The following is a 15,552-nucleotide window of genomic DNA, read 5'->3' on the forward strand; positions in this document are numbered from 1 at the left end:
GACTTAAATATATGATGATTTTACCAGTCTGAATAACTATGGGTACAGTTAGTGATAGGACTAGCCTGATAATTCAATCAAAAGTAAACTTTTCCAGTTACCTATACCAAGTCTTAACGAAACACATCTGATAACCCTTTCAATGAAAAGATAAATACATTATGCATGGTTTTTTTTACCAAACTGTCGGAATCCGTTTTACCGTCTATTGAATATGCGTTTCACAGATGAAATAGGATATGTTCCTCTTGTCGTATCTGCTATCCCGTTCCCTTTTCACGAATGTGACCTACCAAATTTGACTATTTACCGAATTTGTAATAACGTGAGCAACACGACGGGTGCCACATGTGAAGCAGGATCTGGTTATTCTTTCGGGGCACATGAGATCACCACCAGTTTTGGTGGGGTTCGTGTTGCTTAGTCTTTGGTAGCAATATACAGTTAGTTCAGTTTCGCATTTTGGCTCCGGTGGATTTTTCAAATATGAAAGTTATTGTGTAATAAAATTCATTTTTAGACAGCTGAGTACTAACTTAGACTTCAAAGATGGTTTATAAGATCATCAAGATTATTTTTAACATGATTTATTGGCTATTTCTGTTTGACTGTCCGTATTTTCATAGCTAGACCAGCCATCGGTCAAGAAATTTATGTAATGTTTTTTTTTTACTACGCGAAGTTTTTGGCGCAATTTTACAAAAAAAAATGAGACGAAAGATATAGGATTTTCATTGGATTAACTGAAAGATACAAGTAAACAGCTTCAGAAACCGTATTACTTCAACTTCGATTGAAATTCTACTGTCAGCCAAATTTTGAGGAAGTATGTGTCATCTCCCCCCTCCCTTTTTTTCAATATTTTATAGCAAATAAATGCAGATTGTTGCCATGGACACATCCAAAAGTAACTTTATTTTACCATTTTATATACTGGATATAAAATCTATGGACGATTCTGATTACCTACAGACACAAATGAAAAGGGGATGGTAAAATTTATGAGGGCAAATTTTGATATATTTTTATACTGTGTATTGCTACCTTTAGTTTTCTATGTTATGTCTTGTATACTAATGTATGTCTGTTTGTCTTCTTTTGCCATGACATTGTCGGTTTTTTTTTCGAACTAGGAGTTTGCCTGTCCCTCTGAATGTCGTCGGAGCTTAAATTACAATACAGTTATCTCCTAAGTTAAAGACAGGTAAAGAGTTAAATAACGTTGATAAATGTCAAGTATTTAAACGCGGGAGAATAATTTCCTTACAATAATTCTGTGTTTGACATTCCCTCAATTATAAAAGAATATTTGCTTTTGTATAGTTCTCTAGTTACTTTGCGTTTGTGCCTTTCATGTCGAGTTAAGATTTGCTAAGTAGAAGTGTTTACATGACTATAAAACTAAACATTTGTTTCATAATGCAATGATAATAAATGAATTTCTTAGGAGCAAATTGAATACAAATTAACATTAACAAATGAGTACGTAATTTAAATGATAGAGCTATTATTGGTGTTTAAGACACTTAAAATAGTCATTGCTGGTACAACACCAAAATTAATACATTGCACATTGGAAAGGGAATCGGTATGCAACATATATCTTTTTGTTCTTTTTCTTTCTTTTTTCTGAAACAGGGCAGAATCAATTCATAATGATGAGATTTATTCTAATATGAAAAGGTCAGAATTTTCAAGCTGTTTTATTTTTAATAAAAAAACATTTTCATTATGTCTGATTATGGTATAATAAAAAGAATATTTGTTGAAAACAGTTGATAAATTTCAGATAAGGAAAGAGTCAAATGTGTGTAAAAGATAAAGTATGCACTTACAATTTAGGAATTAGGTACAGTGTTCATTAATTTTGCACGGTTCTTGTACCGTTTGTTTTATAAGAAACAGGAAGTTCTTGCAATTCATGAGCTTGATTTCAAGTATGGTGAGGGGATATCTGTTGGTCAGGCTATTTCTATATAATTTATATCCCTTTTAGATTTACATATATTAACATTAATGTTCCGTCTAGATGCTCACACTTTGTTGTGAACCTACAAGTCATCTAAGTCTTAAGGGCATACGATACAGTTTTGATCCCGTATTTAAATTTTGATGAAAATTTGCAAGTAGGCTATTTTTTACCTGAATATATCAAATATGTTATAAAAAATACACCGTCATGTGCTACTTTTGGGGTAAATTGAGTTTCAAATTTCAGATATTTCCTAAAAAAATACGGATTTGTTGACGCATTTTTCCTTTCGATAGAAATACATTACTTTTTTTGTTTTAAAAGGTAAACACGATCTGTTTTTTGTTAAATTATTTGTAATTTATGTGTAATATAAATATTGCATAAATTTGTACATTCTATTTTTACAAATAACTCAAGTTTAACAAATGATTATAAATGTAGGCAGAAAGCGTAATTTTTGCTGTATATTAATCAAATTTTAAAAAATTGAACTATTTACGTTTTCTTGAAAATTGGTACACATAATCTTTTTACGTAAACAAACCAAATGTCAGTTTAAAAAATAGGTGTTTATGAACTCATTTTCAAGTTAAATCAGTTTGAATGATAAAAATCAGCCGAAAACTGCATCTTTGTTTTTTGTTAAATTATTTGTAATTGATGTGTAATATAAATATTGCATAAATTTGTACATTCTATTTTTACAAATAACTCAAGTTTAACAAATGATTATGAATGTAGAAAAAAAAGTAATTTTTGCTGTATATTAATCAAATTTTAAAAAATTGCACTATTTACGTTTTCATGAAAATTGGTACACATAATCTTTTTACGTAATCAAACCAAATGTCAGTTTAAAAAATAGGGGTCCATGAACTAATTTTCAAGTTAAATCAATTTGAATGATAAAAATCAGCCGAAAACTGCAATTTTTCCCGATAAGTCACCGTTTGACGTCGCGAAAATAACAATTTACGTTAGCAACGTCATTACCTCCCCTATATGAAAGCTTGGCTTTTCGTATAAACTGGGAAACCATAAGTGTAATGAATATGCCTCGGCAGATTAAATGTTTCTACTCAAGAATGGCGAATTGACAATTATGGTTGACTTGAAATCGTCGCGTTTGTCATTGATTCTGTTTTAGTTATCAAACTTGTCATTGACAGTTTTGATTTTAGAAAAAAAAAGTCAAAATGGAGGTCAGTTTTATTTCATTTTTGTTTAAATATATATAAAATGTAAGTTTTTTCTGAAGAAAAGAAAAAAAAGAAAAGTCTTTATATGGTGGTAGTCTATTATATGGTCAAAGGACACAGTTATCGTCCTTTGGGTTTCGTTGTTTACGAATACAGTCCCTAGTGTGAACATGGTACATAACTTGCATTTTTTATTTGATACACTTTCCTAATTTATTTCTTAATATTTAATGCATAAAATATTAAGAAGGGGAATAAAATTACATGTTAAAAAAATGTGGGTGCTAAATCATTATGTTAATTAGTGATTTGGTCCAGTTAAAAAAAGGTCATATTTTATTACGTCTGAAGCTGTCAAACTGAATTTTACACCCCCTTAACACAGAATTGTCAATATTTTGAGTTAAAGCTGGTAGAAGTTTCTATAATTTTGATATTATTTGTCCCACTAGTAGTATACTACACTGTAAAATCTATTTGAGAAAGAGCAGGTGGGATTTTTTTAATTTGAATTTATTGTCTAAAAGAAATGCACTACGAAATAACTGTGTTCTCGGGCCATATACAAGGAAATATGGAGTAATGTTAAGACTTTTGGAAACTGAAGCATGTGTATGCCAAAAAATACTAGTAGTTACAAACAATAATTCTATTTTAGTTACAATGTATTTGAGAGCTACAAAACAAATACTAACTTTTACAATAATGGAATCAATATTAATCTTCATTGACACTATTAGATAAACGGCTTGAAGAGTCATTCACTTGAAGTTGAACTATAATTTGATCACAAGTTTTTAATCGGTGTAACACTCGGAAAACACTTTAAAAATGACGGAAAGGGATAATTACTATAGAACATCACTTCAAAAATTCGTCACAGATTATAACTATGACTCTTTTTAAAACAAATCATTTTCTTAAAGATATATCTATAGCCATCCCTAAATCTTCTGTCAATAAATGCATATATGATAGGGTTCACTACATTGTTTATGGCGAATGACCTGGATACTATTGGAAACACAGCAGACACAATAGGACCTGGCGCAAATAGGAATTTACCTTTCAATGCCGTCAATAAAGATATTGTTAAATGCGGCAGGTAGCTCAAAATGAAGGCGAGACTGACGGCAAATGCGATTTTAGTTAGTTTCTTCGATGCCATGTCTTCTTTTGTTGATTTTTTTCTATCTTTGATGGTTGACTTTTTCTTGTTCAATAGTTTCTTTTCACTATGTTCCTTTTTGTCCTTTTTGTCCTCGAAAACCTCATTTTCGTATTGCTGAGAAGTATTTAAATGGTGTTGCTCATTGGAAAGTGTTGTATCAGACGTTGACTTAGTCGATGACACATTAGAGAATTTCCGCCTAAACTGGATGTGTGCGCAAAGTTTTCGTCCAATTAACGAGTATATTACAATCAACGATACCATACAGATAATAAAAATTAGAAACAATGTTCCACCGTACACAGTTGGGTAAATTGTTTTTGCAAATTGATCCGAAAGCGAGCAATCAAATCCTGTTATATTGAATTCTCCGAGTTTTACATGTCTTATTCCACTGATAAAGAAGTTCGGCCACGAGAACATGAATGATAAACAGACACTAAAAAAGATGATTATCGTAGCATGGTGAGAAGTCATTTGAAGTTTTAATGGCGTAAACACACGTCGGTATCGGTCGCTTGATAGTCCCATTAAAATGAAGATCGACGACAGTGCAAAAAGGTTGTTACAGGCGCGAAAAAATTTACATGCCCACATGTTGTAAAACGTATATTGAAATCGCATCTCTGTTATCTCAAAAGGCAGAGTTACAGCACAGACAAATAAATCTGAAAGTGCCAGACCAATGATAAATGTACGGTGAGTACTCTTCTGAAATCTGATGGGATAAACAATCAGAACCAAAACATTGCCTGGTATTCCAATTAACATTAGAAGTACAAGATAGATCATTGGTGCCAGTCTTCGTAAAGCTTCTTCATCATTGTAATCCTGTAAAGTTTTGTTTAAGTCGAGATCTGTTATGTTGGTTGAATTATAGTCAGTGATTGTTGTTGAATTATCCATGATTTGTGATTACAACTGTACTGTATATACACATGAAATAAGATGTCCAAACTGTCACTTGAATTTTTTTTCTTGGATATTTCTTTCTTTTAAGACTACGTTATAACGTCAATAAATGTAAACATTTATGAATGGACATACACAAGACGAAGTTAATATTATCAATTTATGGCGCATTGTCAAACTTATAAGCGGATGACAACAATTAAAACAATCCCAAGTGTAAGGATGATAGTTAGAATTAGTAAATTTTCCGATGAGGAAGTCACTTGTTATATGTGCGCATTTGCCATACATAGTTTGATTATATAATGAAGGAAATAAATTAAAATTGAATTATCTAGTGTGTTTACTGTAGCTATTAACAATTGAAGGAAAATGGCATTCATAAAACACAAGAGTAGAATGGGACAAATAATACAAAAAGTTCTTATAGAAATATAATGAAAATCGTCATTGTACGTATCATTTGTAGAACACAAAATAAAAACTATGACAATGTTTGTTTAGGAGACAGAAGTTGGTCTTTTGTTGTTGCTTGCTTATTGAAATACACATCTTTGTTTACTAGCCCAATCATGAAACATTGATAGTTGATCAACAATCCATGAAAATTGGGTAAAGTTTTGGGTGCTTCAAAGAGGGAAGTTTTTTGTATAGTATTCACACGAGCACAGCTTATCCATCAATGTTAGTACATTTGTAACTTTCACCTTGATCACTAATCCATGAAATGATGTCGAGGACAGGACATCTACAATGTGAGCAGCCGTATTTCGGAGTATAGACAAAATATAACACCGTGACATCTACAACATTTTCGTGTTGGTAATTTAGACCATAGACATTCCTATAGGAACCAACTGTGCCGTTCATATTCGTCATACGACTCTTACTTCACTCTGTTATTTCGACGTTGTCCTGTTATTTCGACGTTGTCCTGTAATCAAATTAAGACGAAACGCGCGTCTGGCGTATATACAAAATTTAGTCCTGGTATCTATGATGAGTTTATTCATTCACTTAATAATTCAAACTGGTGTCTATGTTGACTGCATCTATACCATTGAACTTGAAACACATGATAATTATATCACTTTCAACTAAGTCTGCTTCATAACTTAACCTATATCTAGTAATTTATAATGAGGATTAGTTGTGAACCAAACTTTTAAATTTTCCTATTGTGAACTTCTCTTTTCATAACAGCAACATTTCAGCAACAACTGCATGTACCATGTGGAGAACAGGTTATTTCTGAACCTGCTGGTTACCTATGATAATTTCCTTGATAGAGGGTAACTTCTTACAAGAAAGCTATTCAAGTTCAAAATGGTAAAGATGAAGTTATTCTCCTGAAAATTTACATCATCAAGATGTGTGTGGCTATTACGAAACATGTGGGTCACAGATGACTATAGACCTTTTTAATTTGTTGTCATCTGAATGTTTTTTCTATTACAGAATGAGATGTAAAACCATTCAAGAAAAGAATATTTCACTATCATTACCGTATAAAACTTTTACTTTAAGAGCTCTCCCCTTGAAAGGTCATGTTGAACAATTGATTCTAAAAACCCAAACATTTGGTATTTGTTTAAACCTTATATTTATGGACGAACTCTTATTTTTCAGTACACAAATCAATAGTATTACACACAAATTGCAAATCTGTCTCAAAATTTGCAGAATTAGGCAAAAAATTTCACCAAATATGTACTGCTATTCAGCCTATAGTACAATCAAAGATTGTGGTATACAGTGAATCTACCATAAGGAAGCTGGAAAGAAACACAAAATCTGACAGAAAAACTTGCAATCCTAGTCAATTAAGATTGGATTCAAGCACAACTACCACAAACAATGTTTGAACTCACAATGACAGTTGACAGACAAATGATCACAACAAGATGAACTACTATAACCACTTAGCCTCTAAGGTCCCAATTTTTCTTAGAAAAAATTCAACAGTCAATAATACTATGAATTAAACAAACAAATTGAAAACAATAATTTATTTTTATTTTTACTGTGATGAAAATGCATACAAAGCAAGTTTGTAATTTCTAAATGAGATCAATACCTTGTACTTAATATTATTGGGATAGCACACATTCCCTAATGTGTTCAAAATCATATTATGCAGTAAATGACTTCTAATAAATAACAACTCATTTATAATGCTTATATGGATAAATTTATATTGCTGTATACACACACATATTCTGTTCCTAGATACACATGAGAATGTCAACCTTTGAAAAAAAAACTTTGTTTTGAAACAGGAATAGAAATAGAAATAGAAAATATGGGACAAAATTGTCAAATTTCAACTATATGCAGATTTTCATGAAAAACATAAAAAGTTGAAAAAAATTCAGCCTTCCATTTACAGATATCGTTGCAGGTCTTAAGTAAAGAAAATGAACTAAAAACAAGATTTAAAAATCTGGAGTACACATTCTATTGCATAAATAGTATATATATTATCTCAAACATTGAATAAATTTACATCAAGTTTCTTGTAAGTGGTTGTTAATTTAGTAAAAATATGGCATTTGATGTGTTGAGAACCATGAGAAACCTTCATGAATGAGGCTCTATTAGGAAGACATTTACGTAGCAGATAATGTTTATAAATTGTGTCTCTGGCATACAACTAATAATAGGTTGTCTCATACATGTATGGATTTAGAAACAACATAAATTGCAGCAATTTAAATAATAGTTCATCTTATTCAGGACTGGTGAAACAAACAAACAAACAAAATAGTAAAACCTATCTCAATCAAATTAGGAGACTGGATAAAAATAACTATCTGCTATATAAAACAAAACATAATCAAATTTTTGGAGCTGTGTTTTTGGAGTAAAAAGAGAAAAAACTTTCATATATATATATGCATGTTTAACACTTTTTTCCTTAATAATTTTTACTCTTTTACTATTTATGTAAATTACTTTAAAACAAACTTTAAAAAAATAATGCTATGTTTAAGTTATCAAATTAATTTGATATGAATAAGTTAATTTCAAAATTCTACAAAATTATATAACAGATCTACGTGCAAAATATTTACAATTCCAATTTGGAATAGTGAGTATTCTTATCAATCATTCATAAAGCCTTTAGCATTACATCAGAATGAAACATTAACAATGTAAAGTGTTATAACTTATAAGCAAATGCTATGTGATTTCACTTATATTTTGGGTTGTTTTTCTTTTTAAATGTACACCAATAAATTTTTCTAGATACATGTTTCTAAGAAAATTTCATCATAAGAAGCTATTTCAAAATTTTAAAACCATTTTCTTCTATTATGAATATATAACTTTGAAATTATTCATTTAAAAAAATGATTTATAATTATCAATCCTGGTACAATGTCTGAATAACATGAAAACTTGAATGCAGCACATATAATAAATAACATTTTGACAAAATATATATATATTTTAAATCAAGTTAACTAAATTTTAGATATTTCTCATTAAGGAAACGTTAAGACTACATGGTAGAGAGGGGACAGACCAAGAAAATACTGAGTGGTCTAAATGAACCAATCAAATGGTTGATTCGTGTTCTGTATGACCACTTAAATGGTTGACTGAATTTCTTTGTAGAAACCTTGCAATTGCTTCCTTATTTCAAGAATCACTTAACAATATAAGCACCAAAATAAAATAACTAAGTAATAATTGAGATCACAGATTTAGTACCCTTTAAAACAATAAAATAAAATGCTTAACATGCTTGTGTAGTATTCTGTTTAAAACTATCATCTCTTTGAAGATTAAAAATAGATCACTTGTAAAATTGGAATGAATGCTAAAAATTAACATTGTATTTGGAATGTAATTAACTGTTCTACACACTACACAATAACACACATAACCCATACATCCAATTATAATAAAACAAACACACTGTACATGTGTAATACTGATGTCTCAAGGAAAATACAGTGTGAAATCTACATAATTTGCATTTGATTTGAAAAAAATATCTTTCATTTTAGGTACAAACTATATTTCATTTGCACCAAAATAAAAATTTGCAATTGTGTCAATAATAATTGAAATATGTCTGCATTCTATATATTCAGAAAGATGTAGGTTAAACATTATATTAAATTAATATAAATTTTCAAGTCGATCCTCATATTTTGCTGCACAAAAATTCAATTTTCATACAAAAAAATACAGTATCCTTGTAAACAACTTTAAAACAGCGAAACACTAAAAAATTGGCAAACTTGGATTTTGCATTGATTACCCATATGGGAATATCACTTTATATATTTACAGACTATCATACTGCATCATATTTTTAAATATGTACTGCTAACAAGCTTTAAATACACAGATCTTCAGCAACAATAGTAAACAAGTTGCATGCATTGTCATGCTTATAGGATGCCTCCATTTGTTATTCAAAGTATCAGAACACTTGAAAAAGATGTCAGACAAAAAGCTCTGACAAGTTATACTGTATTACTGTCAAGCTGCTGACCACACATGAAGTCATTCTGTTCAGTGGTTTCAGAGAAAAAAGTTAGGAAAATATTCATTCAAACTCAATATATAGGCATTCCAGCTTAAATTGCTTAAGTTCAAAAAGAAATAGCAAAAAGGTTTATTCATTTGTTATCTGCATCAAATGCAAAATGACTTCATATCTTTATTGCTCTTCCATTACCCAAATTTTGAATAATTTTAAGATGCATCCACTTTCCATTTTTGTTTCATTTTTTTTTTAGTTAGATGCAGATCTAGAAAAGTGAAAAACGACCATAGTGACAAACATATACAGTTTTAACTTTTTAGGTCAGAGTTATGGCACTTTGTCTGATTGTATTGTTCACACATTGTGGTCAATATAATGGATTTTATATGACTGTCATACAAGAGAGAGGTTTAGCTTACTAATAAACTATGCTTAATATATCATTTTCTACAAAAAGAAATGCTTTTTACCAAGTCAGGAATATGACAGTTGTTTTCCATTTTTTTTTATGTATAGTGCTTTGGATTTGCCGTTTGTTGAGGGAAGGCAATTCAAAATTGCATATCCATCAAAGGAAGCAATTCATTTTTACTGTACAAAAATAGTGTTTGACACCGGCCTATACTTGTGATTTAAAAATAATTCCCAAGGTCCATGTACCTTTCAATGATACAAGCCTCACAGTGTATGCACAAACATATTACGAATAAAGCCAAAATATTGAAGAATACTAAAGAAAAAATTGACCCTAATCAAATTACCAATATTTAAGATTATGGAACAAAAATTGACCCACATATAATTTATCTTAACTTTTAAAGATACATGATTTACACATTTTATTTTGGGTTTATATCCATTACAGCCTTAAGTAACAACTGGTGGTTCTCAAAATACAATGTTACTATATAATATCCAACTATATAAAAGTCTATAGTTACATGAATGTTTAAATAATGCCAAATATGAGTTTAAAATAAATAAATAATAAATGCCACATCTTTATGAAAGACTAGCTAATATTGTGTATGTGTAAGTTATATGTTACAAACTGTATAGTACCAATTGTATTATAAACATTATTCAAAATGCTTTGTATTCCAAAAATACTGGACTATCAACCAGACACTAAAATTATGGTACTAAATAAATAGTTTCAGAATAAGCTGCAATTTGATTAAGATTAAAAATAATTATTTGAACATTTTGTCAGCAAAAACTTAAAAGGAAAACAATATTAATCTTCCATTTTTTTTTAATGTTGTTTGAACAATTCAAAATAGTTAAATTAGAAAAATAGATGACACAAATAATTTAACCACAACTAGTATATCAAATGTAAAACAAACTTGGTAAAAAAATAAAATGTATTTCTCTGGAATAGATCATTCAGAATTTCAATACTTCTTATCGAAAAAATGTAGTAAAAAGAAGTGATGATAATTGACATAACTAACAGACAAAATGGCACATATTTAAATTTTCTTTCAATTCTTTACTTTAAAAATCTTTAATCATAAGAGATCTATGAAAGTAAATTATTTAGCATAATGATTTCTTTCAATTGAACACAATTAAATATAAAAAAAAAACATTATCAATTGGGAAATTGACAGTCCAAAGCTTACAATGTTCATATAATTACTTTTCATCTTGTTTGAAATCATTTTCAATGTTTGGTACTGGCATACAAAATAAATATAAAATGTTAAGATGAAATTGCACCTTTTAGTGAGAGAGCACAACCTGATAAAATATAATGCAACAATCTATGACTCCACAGTAACCCCTTAAATCACAATGAGAATAGCTTTTCATGCATCATTTTTCACACATCTCAGGATATATCACATTTTTACATATTTTCAATGCTTTTCTATGTGTTGGAAAGATGCCTGAAACTACAGCACATTGGAAGATTTCCTTGTGGAACCTAATAAATAATATAATGTTGATTATTTCTCAGTATGACCTTTGTTGAGCTCCATAACGCATTTGAGCTTGAATTAGGTCACTGTAGCCTGTATAACTGCTTCCAGATCCAACAAAATGCTTCAGTAAAGCCAATGATCACATGATTGTCAACAGTATCAATAACAATGACCTTCATACAATTGTCCCTGGCCATGAAACAACTGTCAAGGTCACAGCACCATCAGCCATCTTGAGTAGTTCTACAGCTTTTGAATGTGTAACATTATGTAAACTATGTTCATTAACACTAAGCAAAATATCACCACATCTGAAAAATAAAAACAGATATTAATAATTATACCAGGAATCGAGCTGTTTACCGGTAGAGCTATATTTGTATCTTAATTTGACATAATGTTTTGGGTATGTTAAAAAAACTTTTATGCTAATTGCTAATTTGTGAACAACTTATTGTTCAAGTATATTTACTATCAATACATTATTACAATGATTAGATGAAATTGTATAAAACATTCTTGACATACAACTTATAACATCTGGGAAATGGACTAAACCACTAACAGGGGAATACGGCCTGACAGCAATGTACACCTTACAACCCTTGCATGCATGTTGTCAAATAATCAAATTTCATACTGATAGAATATCACAAAAAATTCTAGTTTGAATTGTTTTACATTTGTGGTTTAGGGGCAGTTTATAACTAACTATGTGGTAAAGGCTTTGCTCATTGTTGAAGGCTGTACAGTGACCTACAGCTGTTACTTACTGTGTCATTTGGTTGTATTATTAGCAATCATACAACATCTTCTTTCTTATATTAAGTTAAATTACACATCAGTACCATCACATGTGCTTACATTTTCGATTTAAACAGATTTATTTTTTTAATATTGGAATGCAATTTATAAAACTATATTTAACAGAATAAATGCACACACACTGTAGGCAAATACACATATGTTTTTGTAACATTTATAAAACTATCTTTATCAGAATAAATGCACACACATTCAAGCACATACACATATGTTTTTGTAACAACTTACTTCAAACGCCCATCTTTATAAGCGGGTGTATCTAGCACAACTGACTTAACATAAACAGGAAGTGTATACGAAGTCACGATTTCACTGTCACATCCTCCAACTACAGAAAATCCTAGACTTCCACTCGGACTACGTAACAATGTTACAGTCTTAATGTTCTGACAGTTTCTGAAATAATAACAAATGGAAATACTGTAATATTCTATCATATATTTTTATTACCACAGAGGTACCATTTTTTGTAGATTTTACAGTTCATTAGAACCCTGAAATCAATTTGAAAACAGCATTTTATCTTAATTATACTAATTATTAAATTTGCAACTATAAATATTACTGTTTTTTTTTTATTATTAACTATGCAAAAAGTTAGCAATGGCTGAATATGTCAAGCTATAACAAGATGCAGGATTCATAAAATTGTGGCAGTCATATTAAAGAAATGTATCGCAAAAGTTTATAGTTCATTTAATTCTTTTAAAGATCTTACCTTGGCATTTGCTGCCAGAATAACCATGTTGGCGTGAAGTTTCCAGGGCCATTTGATGTCTCTGGACCTTCAATTATTTTAATACAAACTACCTTGGACTCTGCATTGGCCTTGACTTGGGTCACAGCCTCATTGTGAGTCAAGGCCAATAAACTAACTCCATTTATAGACAGAAGTATGTCTCCTTTCTGAAAATAAAGAAAATTAATGAAATATCATTTTTAATACATAGCTACATTTTTTAAAGTTGCTAAATATCTCATTTTAATAATACCTTATTGTCAATTTTATCACATATCTTTATCTATAATATCTGTAGAGCTTAAATGATTTGGCCAATCTTTCCCTTAATTATGGTTTTACATCTCTCTGCTGAAAATTCTATTATACCCTTTTTAACTTGTGGGACTATAGTTATATTCCTTTAAGCACATCCTGGTTTATTGTTCTACAAAAATGTTAGGTTGCATCAATCTAGCTGTTAAAAAGAGTCTATTACCACTTATTGCGATATTACATTTAGTAAATTTGATTATCTCCCCTTCAGATGCAAGGATAGATGTACATATCCTAAAGTAGTGTTCTACAACTGTGTATAATCATTATCCATCGAGTGTTTCAGTGGGAGTAAAAGTTCTTAAAAGAGTTTATTACCATAATTTGCAACTTTGAAGTAGGTAATTTCAATTATCTCCCCTTACATATGTTGGACTGGAAATATATTTATATGTGCACATCCTCTGTATGTATCTCATCAATGTTGTTTTAGCCATTAAGGAGTAACACTAACAAGGGACATGGAAAATAAGTCATTGATAGAACCATTCATACTCCAAATTTCATTGGATGTGTATAAAAATTCGTAAGGGTTCCGCGGAACCCAGTGTCTCGCCTACTTTTGCTGTTAATCGCAGACTCAACAAAATGAGGAAAAACATCAATAAAAATTTCCCTCTCGATACTGTCTTTTGATTGAAAGAAGCTTCCAAGTTTGGTAAAAAATCCAGGATAGTTTATGAATCTAATAAATGTTGTATAAACTTTAACTGCAGACTGTATGTAATGTTAACTGGAAGAAAAACTAAGTCCATTGATAAGTAAAATACGGAAAAAGTGAATTTTTTTTTTACAAAATTTACTTCTGAATAATATCTTATGATCAGAAACAAGCTTCTGTCTAAGTTTGGTAGAAATCCAGGATAGTTTAAGAACATTATAAAAATTTTAAAAAAATTAACCACAGAGTGAATGTTTTGTTTCTGGCAAAAAAAACTAAGTCCATTTATAAGTAAAATACGGAAAAGTGGAAATTTATTTTTACAAAATTTTCTTCTTGATACTATCTTATGATTATAAACAAGCTTCTGTCCAAGTTTGGTACAAATCAAGGATAGTTTATGAAAGTTATTAAAAATTTTAAAACTTTAACCACAGAGTGAATGTAATGTTTCCTCGCAGAAAAACAAAGTCCATTTATAAGTAAAATACGGAAAAAATGGAATTTTATTTTTACAAAATTTACTTCTAGATACTTTCTTATGATCATAAACAAGCTTCTGTCCAAGTTTGGTAGAAATTCAGTATAGTTTAAGAAAGTTATTAAAATTTCAAAAACTTTAACCACAGAGTGAATATTTGTGGACGCCGCCGACGACGACGACGCCGACGCCGACGGAATGTAGGATCGCTTAGTCTCGCTTTTTCGACTAAAGTTGAAGGCTCGACAAAAAGGCATCATTGGTTGTCGTTTGTTTATGTGTTACATATTTGTTTTTCGTTCATTTTTTTACATAAATAAGGCCGTTAGTTTTCTCGTTTGAATTGTTTTACATTGTCTTATCGGGGCCTATTATAGCTGACTATGCAGTATGGGCTTTGCTCATTGTTGAAGGCCGTACGGTGACCTATAGTTGTTAATGTCTGTGTCATTTTGGTCTTTTGTGGATAGTTGTCTCATTGGCAATCATACCACATCTTCTTTTTTATATATTCATATTTGTAAGGTAAACATAGATAGCTATCATTTTATGGCTGGTAAATCATTAAGCTAGTTACAAGTGCTACGTACCTTGACCTGTTTAGATCTGCCCATACAACCATTTGGATTTATATTTGTTACATATATAGGTGTATCACCTCTAGGACTACTTAACCCTCCCGCTACACTTATACCTAGAGTTTCTGTTGGATCCTGCAAGGCAAATCAAATATATTGTTGATAGGATTGCACCTGACCCTAGCCAGGAACGCCAAAAGATGTTGTCCTGGGTTATATATAAATATTGTTGTGCCTTTATACAATTTAGTGTTCATGACT

General features: G+C 30.3%; 2 protein-coding genes across 3 annotated transcripts in view; both read right to left on the bottom strand.

Moving 5' to 3' along the window:
* Positions 1-3,824: 3,824 nt before the first annotated feature.
* LOC143083011 (rhodopsin, GQ-coupled-like) lies at positions 3,825-5,443 on the bottom strand. Its single transcript, XM_076259119.1, has one exon. It carries the CDS (start codon positions 5,249-5,251, stop codon positions 4,052-4,054), a length of 1,200 nt encoding a protein of 399 aa, XP_076115234.1. The 5' UTR covers positions 5,252-5,443; the 3' UTR covers positions 3,825-4,051.
* A 1,808-nt stretch (positions 5,444-7,251) lies between these two features.
* Positions 7,252-15,552, bottom strand: part of LOC143083012 (ligand of Numb protein X 2-like) — a 75,855-nt gene continuing 67,554 nt past the window's right edge. For both annotated transcript variants that reach the window (XM_076259120.1, XM_076259121.1), the window contains 4 exons: positions 15,304-15,426; positions 13,236-13,423; positions 12,746-12,913; positions 7,252-12,003 (listed from right to left, as the gene is read on the bottom strand). In XM_076259120.1, coding sequence (XP_076115235.1) covers positions 11,868-12,003; positions 12,746-12,913; positions 13,236-13,423; positions 15,304-15,426 — 615 coding nt within the window. In that variant the 3' untranslated portion in view covers positions 7,252-11,867. The remainder of the gene's footprint in view (positions 12,004-12,745; positions 12,914-13,235; positions 13,424-15,303; positions 15,427-15,552) is intronic.

The sequence above is a fragment of the Mytilus galloprovincialis genome, chromosome 7, assembly GCF_965363235.1.
Source record: "Mytilus galloprovincialis chromosome 7, xbMytGall1.hap1.1, whole genome shotgun sequence".
NCBI classification, from domain to species: Eukaryota; Metazoa; Mollusca; class Bivalvia; order Mytilida; family Mytilidae; genus Mytilus; species Mytilus galloprovincialis.